The 14,297-nt window shown below is 45.3% G+C and overlaps 1 protein-coding gene across 4 annotated transcripts in view; it reads left to right on the top strand.

Moving 5' to 3' along the window:
• The window catches only part of AXL (AXL receptor tyrosine kinase), a 61,954-nt gene that overhangs the window by 39,895 nt on the left and 7,762 nt on the right, over positions 1 to 14,297 (top strand). For 3 of the 4 annotated variants that reach the window (XM_061596641.1, XM_061596638.1, XM_061596639.1), the window contains 6 exons: positions 987 to 1,116; positions 1,401 to 1,492; positions 2,589 to 2,684; positions 8,949 to 9,026; positions 9,277 to 9,369; positions 11,750 to 11,871. In XM_061596641.1, coding sequence (XP_061452625.1) covers positions 987 to 1,116; positions 1,401 to 1,492; positions 2,589 to 2,684; positions 8,949 to 9,026; positions 9,277 to 9,369; positions 11,750 to 11,871 — 611 coding nt within the window. The remainder of the gene's footprint in view (positions 1 to 986; positions 1,117 to 1,400; positions 1,493 to 2,588; positions 2,685 to 8,948; positions 9,027 to 9,276; positions 9,370 to 11,749; positions 11,872 to 14,297) is intronic. The other variant, XM_061596642.1, reaches the window with a different exon arrangement.

Raw genomic sequence — 14,297 nt, forward strand, 5'->3', positions numbered from 1 at the left:
CACTGAGACCAGAGCCTATGGCCTGCCAGACTTTGAGGGTGACATACTCTCCTTTTTCAAAATGGCTACTACAGGAGGGGGAAGAGCTGCAGGTATACATGTATGTTTCTGTTGGTGGGGAAGAAGATGGCAACTTGAGAAAGACTGAATGTTTGCCTTCATCCCACATTCTCCTTCTGATTTTTATTAGAAGATTTTCACCCAGGGCAGTTACTGTAGGAGACTCTTAAGATCTTAAGCGGATCTTTTTAGTTTACTTCAAATTGGGATTTTTATTGAACTTTATTATAACCCTGTATAATGGAAATTTTTCATTGAACTTTTACCTGAAAATTCTCAAGGCCAAAGACTAGCGCAGTAAAGTTGATGACTGATTGAACTGCACAATCAAAGACTGTGAACTGCATTAAGAAATCTATGGGGGAAGAGGTTGATTTCAAATGTTGGAACTTAAAAAGGATGCAAGAAGTATTATTTATTAGGGTAAGCCAGACAGGTAGCCAAGGAACTAGGACATTCCCCATCTTCCCCTCAGCATTATATATGGTTCCAGATTCAGGCCACCTCTGCATCTTACATGGAAAGCAGTATTATACCACAGTTTCCCCCAGAGAATCTTGGGAACTGTAGCCAAGCATTCTGAGACTTGTTAGGAGAGCCTCTATTCCCCTCACAGAACTGCAATTCCCAGAGTGTCCTGGGAAGAGGGATTGGTTGTTAAACCTCTCTGGGAACTGTAGCTCTGTGAGAGGAATAGGCGTCTCCGCTCAGCACCCTGAACAAGCCACAGTTCCCAGGGTTCTCTGGGGGAAGCCATGATTGTTCAAGTGGTATTATACTATTTTAAATGTAAGGTGCAGGTGTGGCCTCAGCCACTGGATCCTTTGTTCTTTCAGCACAAGCAGTGACAGGGAAGTGGGGTGCACTGGATGGGCTGCTGGAATGGCTTCCTACTTTAACCCTTGCTGCCCTTTCCTTCTCCACAGTAGAACACTCTGCCCCCGCCTTCTCCTGGCACTGGTGGTATGTGGTGATTGCTATAGCCACAGCCTTTGCTGCCGCCGCCTTCATCATCATTTTCCTGGCGCGGATGAGGAGAAAGGAAACCCGCTATGGGTAAGTGGAGAATGGACACTAGGGCCGCTTATATACCATACATTTAAAGCACATGGTTTCCCCCAAAGAATCCTGGGAACTGAAATTTGTCAAGGGTGCTGGGAATTGCAGCTGCATGTGTGAGAGGGGTAAACTCCAGTTCCCAGGATTCTTTGAGGGAAGCCGTGTGCTTTAACTAAACAGGATCCACCATGATAAGTATTTTGGCTGGTTCTGGCAGCCAACTGTGGCAGGGTCCTTCTGCTCTTTCATTGCCTGTTTCTCTCCACATGCCCATTCTGCAGAGAAGCTTTCGAGCCCAGTATGGAGCAGGGAGAGCTGGTGGTTCACTACCGTGTCCGCAAATCTTACAGCCGCCGTACCACTGAAGCCACTTGTGAGTGTCATGGAAGGAGTGAGCTTGTCTTTCCCAATTATTTAGCTTGTGTTCAGCTCCTGGCTTGTGGTCCAAGATCTAGCAAGGAGGGTTCCCATCTCTGCCACAATTGTAGAGTACTCCTAGTATGTAGACACCATCCAATGCACGGTCATCCCCAGACATCAACCATTATCTCCTTAGCACCAGTTTTGGTGGTTCTGTCTACATGTCTTCTTCCTGTCAGGGTCTAGACCCTGGTATAAATTGCCTCGGTAGGGATTCAGAGATGTAGTAGCTTTGCATGCAGGAGCCATACCAATCATTTAAATACAAGGCTTATTAAATACAAGGGTCAAAGTACAAGGAGGAAGGTCAGCCACGGGGCAAGTAGCTGGTTAAGGGAGATGGGAGCCAAGTCAGGAAGGCCTGCCCAAGTCAGGAATGGCCTGTCTATGTTTGAGTTTACTGATCTTGGTTGATGACAGAGGCTGCACACACACCATACATTTAAAGCACACTTAAAGCACATGACTTCCCCCAAAGAATCCTGGGACCTGTAGTTTGATAGGGGTGCAGGGCATTGTAGCTCTGTAAGGGGTAAACTGCAGTTCTCAGGATTCTTTGGGGGAAGCCATGCACTTTAAATGTATGCTGTGTACACAGCCAGAATGTCCAAGAGTGAGAGGATTGACCTGAACTGAAAGAGCTTTTACAGGGTACACAGCCAATCAGACAACTAGGCTGGAAGCCAATCAGGTTTGGGGGATATGCTATCAGGAATAACAGAAGATGTAAAGGGCTGGCGCTTCTTGGCTGGCCTGTTGATTGAGGTTTCTGTAAAAACATGAGGGACGCTAGTTATAGTTCTCTGAAGGGGCCAAATTTATTTATTTATTAGATTTATATCCCGCCCTTCCTCCCAGTAGGAGCCCAAATACCTGATACCTAGCCCTTCTCAAACGACATTCAGAAACCAGGCCTCTTTTCCCATCCTCCCTGTTTAAACCCCACATCTGGGTCTGTGCCAGAGATAAGACTTGGCAGTGTGGGCCCTACTTCTCATGTCATGCACATAATCTGTTGTGACCCTCTTTTACTTTCTTTCTTGTGACAGTGAACAGTCTGGGCATTAGTGAGGAGTTGAAAGAGAAGCTGCGAGATGTCATGATTGATCGTCACAAGGTGGCACTAGGGAAAACCCTTGGTGAAGGTACGTTACCTTGGCAACTGGCACTTTTCCAAGGTGGAAGCATCTCCAGAAGGAGGTATGCATTGGGAGAGACTTCAGGCCAAATGGAATGGTTAAGAACAAGCCAAGAGCATTAGGCAGTGAACAAGGCATATTATCTAAGTGACAAATGTGCGGGTCACCATTTTGACTGCTGCTTGCCCTAAGGTCTTTCTTTGCTCAGCAGCTTAGTTTCCAGGCCAAGGCAGGCCTAGGGTGGCTACTTTCTCCTTCACAGATTATTGTTGGAGCATCAATATGGAAAACCTGGGGGCCAATTTTCCCTTCTGTCTTTCCTCTCTTTCCCCTTTTCACCTAGGGTTCCCATTTTCCTGTCCCAAAATGGCCAGCAGTGCTTGACAGGAGGTAGAGAGAAGGAATAGAAGAGGCAAGAATAGAAAATGATGCATTTGAGCAAATGCAGTTACACATAGTCTGTGTTTAGGGGTTACACCTGTAGTTTTTAGACTATGGGATAGACTATGGAGGTATTTATTTAATATCCCATCCTTCCTCCTGAAGGATCCCACACAGGGGATGCATGTTCTCCTGTGGGACAAATTAGTGAAGTATGGGTTGGGAGGAGCACAAGACAAAGGAACCTCAGAAGATGGGGGGAAGTTCAAAAAGTGTGAGAAATGCTGGGTAAGGCCCAAGACTTCAAGGAGAAGATTGGACCTGAAGGAGAGAGAGAGGTGGTGCATCCCAAGGACCTAAGAGGGGCAAAAAGTGGAACTGCCACAAAAATGGGCTTCTATTTCTGATGTCTGTTCCTTCAGAATTCTGAGAATCCAAAGGCCATCTTAGGAAAAAATTACCGGGTATATAAGAATGTGTTAACATGTAACTGCCTAAGACAAAACAGACTCATATTTCCAAAACTTTGAAAAGAACACACATTTTGAAAAACAATTACAGGGAAAAAGAAAAATCCATATTCTACCAATTGATACAGTGATTCTAGTAAATGTGTCTTTGGAATTATACAAGTTTACTGGGATTGCTTAATGATCTATGTCAGCTGATGGAACTTCTCGTAGAATACAGTGTCTTTTTGAATTAATGGCTTCCTAAACCCGCTTCTTTAGAGTAGTAAATAAAAACTTTGGGTCACAAACAGAGATGCAGGGGGAGAAGCAGGAATTGATCTGAGCCCCAGAACCTGTTTTCCAATTCCCAATTTCACTTGGCCATATCAAGCCATAATAGAAAAATAGTTCTTATGAGCATAGAGTTCTTTTTTTTTATCACTGGATTTCTCCAGATCATCTGGGATGATGGGGAATGTTTCTTGGTCAAAGGGCAAAGGAAATTAACTGCTGTAAGCAGGACAAGGACAATCCCTTATTTCCTTTCTTGATTAAATGTTGAGGCCAGGTTTCTAACATAGCCAGAGTAATTAGTAACATAAAATACAAAGTGCTGGAAAAGCAGCCAGAGGCACTTCTTGCACCAGTTTCCTTGCTGCAGAAACACTGAGGGATGGAGGCCTGTTTTGCTCATTTGGGTCGAAGGCCTGGCAGTTTCCTTCTCATCTTCACTTAGGAAGTCAAAAAGTTTCCTCTAAGCACAGATGGGATTAATTTGGAAGCATTTGGAAAGCAGAGATGGAAAGGCCCCTGGCAAGGGCACATATGTTCCCCCTGAACATTTCCACCTCTTCCCCCCCCCTTTTTTTTTTTTGGCGGCTGCCCTCCTTTTGGGAGGCAGGAGGAAGATAGGGACTTACTTGCACAACCTCAACATCTACTCAGAGAGTCTGAACGTAAGAACCTGGCTGCTGGATCAGGCCAAAGGTCCATCTAATCTAGCATCCTTATCTCACAGTGGCCATCCAGATGCCTATATGGGAAGCCCACAAGCAGGACCTGAACACAACAGTAGTCTCCCTTCCTGCGATTCCCAGCAAGTAGCATTCAGAGGCCTACTGCCTCCAACAGTGGAGATAGAGCATAGCCATAGTGGCTAGTAGCCACTGATAGCCTTATCCTCCATGAATTTGTCTAATCCTCTTTTAAAGCCATCCATGTCTGTCAGGAAAGCTTTAGATCTCTGGTCAGCAGCTGCTTTTCTTGACAAGACTCAAGCCCTGCCCCCTAAAAGTGGTTTGCCAGCAAATTCTGTTGCCACAGATGACATTTTTTCCACTTTTGTTTTGCTTCTAGATTGGCATGTGAGGGATCAACTTTGGGGGTTGGATGCAGCCCAATGGCTGCCAGTTGCAAATTCTTACTTTAGATGTATAGGTTATCCTGTCTGAGGACGGGAAGTTGGGTTGATTTTCTGCCTTCCCACTGCCAGGGGAAGATTTTTGGGTTGTTGCTTATGCAAAAAAAAAAGAGAGAGAGAGAGAGTGGACATAATAGGATGCAGATTTGCTTAACTTTTGTATATGCTAATATATATGCCTTGATACAGTTTAGAAATTATTACTGTAATTTAATGGAAATACAACATGTCTCACCATAGTGTAGAAGGTTGTGCCCAGGTGACTTATGTGCCTGCTCTTTCTGCTATCCAGACTAACTGTTAACAGGCAATTTCAAGGCTGTTTCTCTTTTCATGGTCCTTTATCTTTAAACTGGACTTCAATAGGGCACTGCTTCAAACTATCCACCATATAGTTGAACATGTGGCCACCCTAAATATATCTGTGTTTGGAGGGGGGAAAACCCCTCCTCATGTCTGCTGTGGTCCCTGTTTACGGCAAGCAATTTTGGGCCACCTAAGATGCGCTGAGAGGGCTGTATTCAACATAGGGCTAAATCAGGGTCCCATTAGTGCAAGGATTACCACGAGCACAATGGAACTTCCACCCCACTCTTCCTGCGTGTGCCCCCTAAATCTGTTCTAGGGGTTCTCCCAACCCTTCAGAGCCGATTTGGGGAGGATGTGGGGTGCATGGGGGGAGGAGAGGGGGGGAAATTCCCCTTGTGCTGGCAGGTTGACTTAGTTGAATACTGCCCTCAGTTCTCATAGGGCGTGGAGTTCCAGGGAGCTTTGGCACTCACATTTCCAGGAGTGATGAGCAAGCTGCCTTTCAAGAAGCTCTGCTCTTTTTTAAAACATACGTGCAGATTTTATTCAATACAAAAAAGCAAATAAAGAATTGTGGCACATTCGACAAGCTTATTACACAGGTAAGTGGATAGTATGCAACCTGTTTAATAACTCCACCATACAAAACTCCAGAGGAATGGGAAGCCACTGCCAAGAGGGTCTGGAGTCAAATTTTGCCATTTCTGATCTCCTCAGTGTGGAACCCCTCACAGTCTTCTGAGGAGACACTGACTTCTTAGGTATACCATTTGAAAACCCCTTGATTAGGGTATTCATTTGGTCCCTTCCAATCCCATCTTTCTGTAAGCAAAGCAAAGTTAATTAAATGTCTTTTGTATATAAAATAAAAACAGCCAGATAAATATGAACAAGAAGACAGGATCGAAAATAGAGTGGTTTATCTAGAAGATTCTGCAAATGTCAGGATCTAAAACACAGCGGTATCAAGAAGTAAATATTATTAGAAATTTATATTGAGAAAGGGGGGGAGGAGAGAGAGATGGCAGCCAGTTTTTGATGTGAGAGGAAATAATAAAATAGTACATCCAGTTCTAGGATTCTGTGTTTCTTTTGGCAGCTGAATTTCTTTTTAATATTCAGTTTATGAAAGGATAACTTTTATCTGGCCCATAAAGTTGTAGAGATCCGTTTCTATAGGAAGACTTCCTGAGGCTCAAGCTTCACTTGATTGCGTCCTCTTTAATCTCAAACCACCAGATAGGTACTGAGCTGATTTGTAGTTACTTAATGGAAGCAGGAAAGGCACTCCACACATGCCCAGAAGCATTTTTATTTATTATTGTTTTTATTTATTAGATTTATATCCTGCCCTACCTCCCAGTAGGAGCCCAGGATGGCAAACAAAAGAACTAAAACTTTAAAACATCATAAAAACAGACTTTAAAATATATTAAAACAAAACATCTTTAAAAACTTTTTTACACAAAAAAAAGCTTTAAAGACATCCTTTTTTTTTAAAGCATTTATTCTTCCCATTTTCCTAGGCTGAAACCTGGTGTTGGAAATTGGTTCCTAACACCCTAGTTCAAAGTCAGCTCTCCTCTTCCCCTTTCTTGCCTTTCTTTATGTTCCCTCCCCACTACCATATTTGGGGAGCAGGGCGGAGGGGACTCGTTGAGTGGACGGTTATAGGCTCCCATTTTTTACACGAATCCCATGTCTTGGGATTATGCCTTGAATGCTCCAGATTTTCATAAGGCAGCAGCCAGACTGAGTCAGACATGGAAAGTCTGATCCGGTCCTGAAATGTCAGCTGTTGGCTCGGCTCTTCGAGGGCTCACGTCGCGTGCTGAAGCCCTTACAGGGCTCATGTTCTTCTGCCCCAGGAGGGAGCGAGGAAATGGATTTCCCACCTGCCTGCATTTCCTATCCAGACAGATGCCTCTGCTCCTAAGGCCAAGGCAAAACCCACGTGACCCCTCTTACGGAGCTGGATGTTTTATATCAGTGACCTCTTTTGCCATATTGCAGCTTTTTGGGGGATGAAGGATAGACTTTTTTTTTTGCCCTTCCTTGGCTTGTGCCTTAAACACAACATAGCATAAGAGGAACCCTGCTAGATCAGACTGAGGATCCATCTTGTCCAGCGTCCTGTTTCCAACAGGGCCAGCCAGATGCCTCCAGGAAGCTCCTGAGCTGGGCACGAAGGAAAAAGCTGTCTCTGGTGTTGCCCTTCCACCAGCCATATCTGATATACTGCATCTGAACATGGAGGATCAATTTTGCTGATGGACCGCTCCTTCAGGAATGCTGTCTCGCCCTCTTTCAAAACAGCTAAAGCCAGCGGCCACCAGCACATCTTATGGCAATGAATTCCACACATCAGTGTTGTATGGTGCTAATTATAACCCAACGATGTAAACTCTGCATGGTTTCAAGGTGGAAGGGAGATTACCAATGCTGTGTTTTCACTTACCCATAAATACTTGTGGTTATGTTCTTATGGGTATTTGCTTCTGACTTTTCAACAACTCACAAATGGTTTTGGTATTAGCTAAATGTTCCCACCCCCCTGGAGTTTCTTATTCTCAGACACAAGAGCTATCCAATACCTTATATATTTGCTCCATATCATCAGTGTGTTTCAATTTGTTTATTTTATTATTTGTTAAAATATTTATAAGCTGCACTTTTCATGAAAATATATCAAGGCAGCATTACACCGTGCAGAAACATGATAGAATTCAAAACCAATAAAAACATTTTTTAAATCAATAATAAAACATCCAGAGTAATGCATTGGTATTTGTACTAGTATTTCCTACATTAAAGTGCAAAGTTGCATGGCAATTAGAGATTTTCTGGGGACTTTGCTTATCAAACTGGACTTTTCTTTTGTTTCCCTTAAAATTCCTGCAGTATTTTTTTTAAGCAGGAGCTTCCAGAAAAATTACAGTCTCTCAAAAATGGTTTATTAGCTGGCCTTATCAGATTAACCACATACAGCCTAAAAAGAAAAGAAGAACCATTAAAAAAAAAAAAAAACCTCTGCTTTGGTCATCCAGAAACTATTTTCTGTTTGTCACAGGCAACCAGGTTGTTTCAAGCCTAGGTTAAAATCACAGACTTTCTCTCACATGAATGCTGTTGCCATTTAGCCTAATCTACCCCAGTTTCTCTACTCAAGGCAAGTTTGTGCTGGAGTGGGTCGTCCTTCAGGTATTTGGGTACCTGATAAGAAAGGATAAAAATTATGTAGAGTGGAACACATCTGTCCCAAGTGTTCCAGGGTTTTGCAGCAGAGCAACTATACTGCCCCCTTGAGGCTTTTCCAGAACAGGCTGGCACTTCTTAAACTCTGGCATCCCAAGGCAGCCTGCTTGTACCACTTACTGTGTTGGGCGAGGGCAGCCTTAACATGCTCTCTTCTCACAGAAGTTTCTGAAGCAAAGTTGTAGGCTATTAGAAGAGGGGGGAAATGCAGTGTGGTGTGGTGCATAGGGTGTTGGATTTGGATCAGAGAGACCTGTGTTCAATTCCCCAACTGGTCTTGAAATTCACCTTGGGCCAGTCACTAAATCGCAGCAGCCTAGTCTACTTTACAGGGTTGTTGGGAGGATAAAATAGAGGGAAGCTGCCCTGATCACAGGGGAAGGCAGGATAACAATGTCATGCTGTGACATTTGCTGGCTGCTGTCCTCATAGGTCTTCTGTTTGCCTCTGCAGGAGAATTTGGCTCTGTCATGGAGGGGCAACTCAGCCAAGACGGGGCAGTCCTTAAGGTTGCTGTCAAGACTATGAAGAGTAAGTAGCAGCAAGGAGGGGTCCTGATTCTTCTTCTGTATCTTGCTCAGTGCTTCTGTATGAGGTCCTCCTGGACCTGAAAGCCAGTGCCAAACATGGTGGTTGAGCACTCTGCATACCCTCAGAGGTGCTCTCATTCTGTGTTATTACTTCCCGTGTTCTGAATCTACACCGACCCAGACGCTGAAAACAGATTTGGCATATCCACAAAGCCTGCCTCATGCTCCCGACCTCCCTCTTATCCCCACAGTTGCCATCTGTACCCGTAGCGAGATGGAAGATTTCCTCAGTGAAGCCGTCTGCATGAAGGACTTTGACCACCCTAATGTCATGAAGCTGATTGGTGAGGGGTGTAGGAAATGTGTGTGTGTGTATGCCACCTTTTAGTCATGGCACATGAAGACTTAATGCTAAGCGGATGCTTTTAGCGGGGAGGATCACATCTGAGCTTTCCCCCACTCCACTTCTCCATTATCATTACCCCAAGGCAGGAGAAGCCAACATGGTGCCCTCTGGATGTTGTTGGACTACAAGTCCCATCAGCCCCAGCCAGCATGGCCAACAGACAGAATTGATGGGAGTTTTAGTCCAGCAACGTCTGGAGGGCGCCATGTTGGTTACCCCTTTCCTAACATCTGCCACCTCCCAGTTCTATTTGGTTCATGCCCCAGGGCATTTTGGGACATGACTATTTATTCTTATGCCAATGTATGATGCCTGGCTAGATTTGGTGCCCAGCATGTGAGTCAACCTAGCTTGGAGAAGTGGGCACACGCCCACTCGTTCCATTTAGGGCCGACTCTGCAAACTCTAGCCTGGGAAAAACGGAAGAGAGGAGACGGCCTTTGGATGGGGAGGGAGCTGGGGAAGGCAGAATGGATTGTCCCTGGGGAGCAGGACTCAAAGTGAGGGGGAGGAGAGAAGACTGCTTGGGAAAACAGATGTTGGCAAGGATACTGGGAGCTCTGACGAGGGCGGAGTATGAAAGGGGGAAGTTCGACTGATGCAGATCGTGCTTATTTGATGACTTGCACAAGTCACAAGGGCGGGACCATTCCATCCAGCAGCCCCAGCCCCTCTTTTCTTCTTCTCTGGTTCGCGTTAAGCAGGAATACAGTAAAAATAGCATTCAGCCACAAGATGCACCAAGAGAATGTGTTGAGGCCCTAAAAGAAGCCGCTCTCATGGGGAAAACCCTGTGCAAGGGCTAGGAGCAGCTGTGGGACACAGGGGTCATCAGCTTGACTTCTTCTTTGCCTCTCGCTCTTTCTCAAAGGTCACAACCACACTATACATTTCAAGTACTCTTATACCATTTTAGCAGTTATGGCTTCCCCCAAAGAATCCTGGGGACTGTAGTTTATTAAGGGTGCTGAGAACTGCAGTTCTGTGACAGACAAACTACAGTTCCAGGGATTTTGGGGGGGGGGGAACTTTGACTGTTAAAGAGGTATAACAGCGCTTTAAATACATAGTTCTGATGTTGCCTGACTTGTACAGATGTAAAAGGGCCTGGGCCTGTACAGCTTGCCACTGTTAAGCCAAATGACCCCTCCCCTCCAGCCATGAGGCAAGCTGATCCACCAGGCACTTGAAAAACCTCCTGCCTTTACTGCACACCTTGTACTGCAGAAATGGGGCTGGGGGTAGAAACAGCTACCAAGCACACAGCGTGGCTACTGAACAATGTTTAGTTTGACAAGCCACAATGTTTAGTTTGACAAGACCTAGAATATATGTAAGATTGCTGCTCACAAGAGGAACCCTGCAGATCAGGCTAAAGGCCCAACTAGTCCAGCACCCTGTTTTCCGCAGTGGCCAATTCAATGCCTCTGGGAAGCCTTCGAGCCAGGGCATGATGAGTGCAATCACGCTCTCCCACCTGTGAACACCAGCAACTGCAGTGGAAGGAGAACATTGCTATTGTGGCTAGTTGCCATCGATTACCTTCATCTTCCATGGATTTGGCTAGTGCCAAACCATCCAAATCGGCAGCCATCACTGGCTCTTGCGGTAGCAAACGTTTATAGCTGAACTGCGTGCTATGTCAAGAAGTGCTTCCCTTTTTGTGTGTTCAGTCTCCCACCATTCAGTGTCATTAGATGACCCCAGATTATAAAATTGTGAAAGAGGAAGAAAAACTTTCTGCTTTCTCCACTTGATACGTAATTTTATACACTTGCCTCATACCCCTCCTTTACTTGCCCTTTTTCTAAGTCAAAAAACCTCAGACGTTATTACCTTTCCTCACAGGGGAGTTGCTCCACCCCTTGATAATTTTGGTTGCCTTTTTCTGCACTCTTCCAGCTCTACAGTATGCTTTTTGAGGTGCTCAGTGTCTAATGCAAAGCAGACAGCACTTGTTACTCTGAATTCTGTTAGAGGGAAATCCTAATACACAAAACCATGGTGTCTTTTAAAGATGTCTCTTCCTGCTCATCTTCGTGCTAAAACGGTCCAATTTCCATCCCCCTAGCTCAGGATAGGACACAGGGCTCCTTCCTGTTGACTCCGCCTTCTGTTCAAACCAAGGCCTCCATTCCCACACTGCACCTGGGGAAATGACCCAGGGGTCCTAGCTTCCTCTCAATCCCCTGGATCTAACTGATAGACGGCTGGGGATAGGACCCTCCCTCGTTTCCCTTGTTGATCAACCATTGTGTCCTCTCTGCTGCTCAGTGGGTTGGGGCCGCTGGGAAACTCACACTCTGCCTTTTCCCCAGGCGTCTGTCTACAGAACACAGAGAGTGAAGGATACCCATCCCCTGTTGTAATCCTGCCCTTCATGAAGCACGGTGACCTGCACAGCTTCCTCTTGTATTCCCGGCTTGGGGAAAGCCCAGTGGTAGGTATTAACCCTGTGACATATCTGGTGTGGGGAATCAGGCACCAGACTTCTGGGCTTGAAATCGGGAGGGTCTCTGATGATATAGCAGAGTGGGGAGGAGAGCCTGGCTGGGAGTCCAGAGTCTGTGAGTTCAAATCCCCACTTGTGTCTCCTGGGTGTCAAGGGCCAGCTAAAGATCACCCCCACAGTGAGTGGCTCAGGGGTTACATACCCTGCCACCTGTGCAGCCCTGCCACATGTGTAGCCATGGGCAAGCTGCAGAGTCCCAAGGAGCCCAGTTGCCCCCCAGCTGGCAGTTGCGAACAAGAAAGGGGCTGGCTTGTGCAGCTGTGGCAAGCTGAGCAGGCCCTAGCCAGCTGGGGAGGACTAGCCTCAGAGGGAGGCAATGGTAAACCCCCTCTGAATACCGCTTACCGTGAAAACCCTATTCATAGGGCAGCCATAAGTCGGGATCGACTTGAAGGCAGTCCATTTCCATTTTTTGCTGGTGTACACAGGAACATAAGAAGCTGCCATCAACTGAGTCTTACAGCCTTATAGGCCCCATCCAACCCTCTGATTCTTTTCTATGAGTCAGACCTATTGGTCTCTCTATCTCAGTATTGTCAGGGGCTGAACCTGGATCTTCTGCATGCAAAGGAGATGCTCCAGCGCTGAGCTATAGCCCCTCTATTCACAGATGGACCATTGCAGGAAACAGAAGGGTTGAATTTGCTGTGTGCCCAGATGGTCTCCTAGACCTAGAGGGAGACAAGTAGCCCTGATAGGCAGCTCTTATTCAAAGAGTGGCTAGGAGTCCTACAGCAAATCCTTGTATGTTCCATGCATCAGAACTGTGATGCACGCACCAAGTCTACTGTTTGGTACAGGATTTTGACATCTTGAAAACCTTGCACATTTTGTTCTTAAAGTCAAGTTGCTAGCCAGTATGATTATGGAGGAAAATATGAAAAGGGTGTAGGCTGTGATTGGTGAAATGTTTCTGTACATGTGCACAAGAGTAGACTGGACAGGGACCAAGGTATGTGTGTGATTGCAGCTTTAGCCCATCTGTTCTCTATCTCCTGCCCTTTATTATTGTTGTTGTTGTTGTTGTTATTATTATTATTATTATTATTAAACTAACTCTTTCAAAATGTGGATCTTGGGAGAAGACAGTGTGCAAAGTAAACAAATCAATGCACACTTCCTTACTTGCTATCAGTTGTTTCAATGGCAGGATTTGATGCAAAGCACACACCATTTTGCACTGCAAAGGAATATGTAGTAATGATCAGACTAGAAACGCAAGAAGCTGCCTGATACTGAGTCAGGCCATTGGTCCATCTAGCTTAGTATTGTCTACACTGATGGGCAGCAGCTTTCCAAGATTTCAGACGGGAATCTCTCCCAGCCCTACCTGGAGATGACAAGGATTGAACCTGGGACCTTCTATATACAAAGCAGATGCTCTTAACCACTAAGCTATGGCCCTTTCCAGTGGCCCAGACTGTCCAGGGGTGGTGAAGGCAGGGACACAACAGAAAGCAGTTAGTTTACTATGCCCGGAACAGCTACTTCATGTGAAGTAGTGATTAGCCACTGTCTAAGACGAACATCAAAAGTCATCTTAGTGGTGGCACCCCAGTTATGGAATGCTTTGCTGAAAGAGGTTTGCCTGGCACCCTCTCTTCAGGAGGCAGGTGAAAGGTATTTTACTGAGGAACACAGGAAACTACCTTATACTGGGTCATCTAGCTCAGTAGTACACTGACTGGCAGCAGCTCTCCAAGGTTTCAGACAGGGATTTTCCCAGCCCTGTCTGGCGATTCTGGATATTGAACCTGGGACCTTCTATGTGCCTAGCTAGTGCTCTGTCATTGAGCTATAGCCCTTCATCACCAAAGGCTTTTCAGAAAGTTTGTATTTGAATCAGGGTTTTCAGGTGAAAAAATGCTGTTTTTAATCCTTGCCTGTATTTATTTTATAGTATTGTTGTAATACAGACTTTATAGATCCTATTGGTGGTCCTGTTTTAAATTTGTATTTTATTGGAACTGCTCCAAGAGTTTTGCTATGGAGCAGTACAGCAGTTTAATTAATAAATGAACGAATGAATTGTAACATAGAGAATGACCAGTAGTGGGGGACAAAGGGCAGATGCTGTGGGATCCCCCTGGATCCTTGATCCTCTCATTTTCATTCGTTCATTCGTTGGCAATCACTCATGGCCGAGTAAGATTGTCTTCCAAGATAAGGTCTTTAACAGTGGGTTTCTATTGCAAAAAGCTGTCCTGGAAGTGCATTCTAAATATATAAACAGAAGAGGGATTTCTATTCCGAGGAGAAAAAAATAAAAAATATGAACTTTGGAACATTATATTGTCTGGGACTATTCTCTTTTTGGTCTATTTTATTTTGACGAATCTGCTTCTTCACGACGC

The sequence above is a fragment of the Rhineura floridana genome, chromosome 15, assembly GCF_030035675.1.
Source record: "Rhineura floridana isolate rRhiFlo1 chromosome 15, rRhiFlo1.hap2, whole genome shotgun sequence".
In the NCBI taxonomy this organism is placed as follows: Eukaryota; Metazoa; Chordata; class Lepidosauria; order Squamata; family Rhineuridae; genus Rhineura; species Rhineura floridana.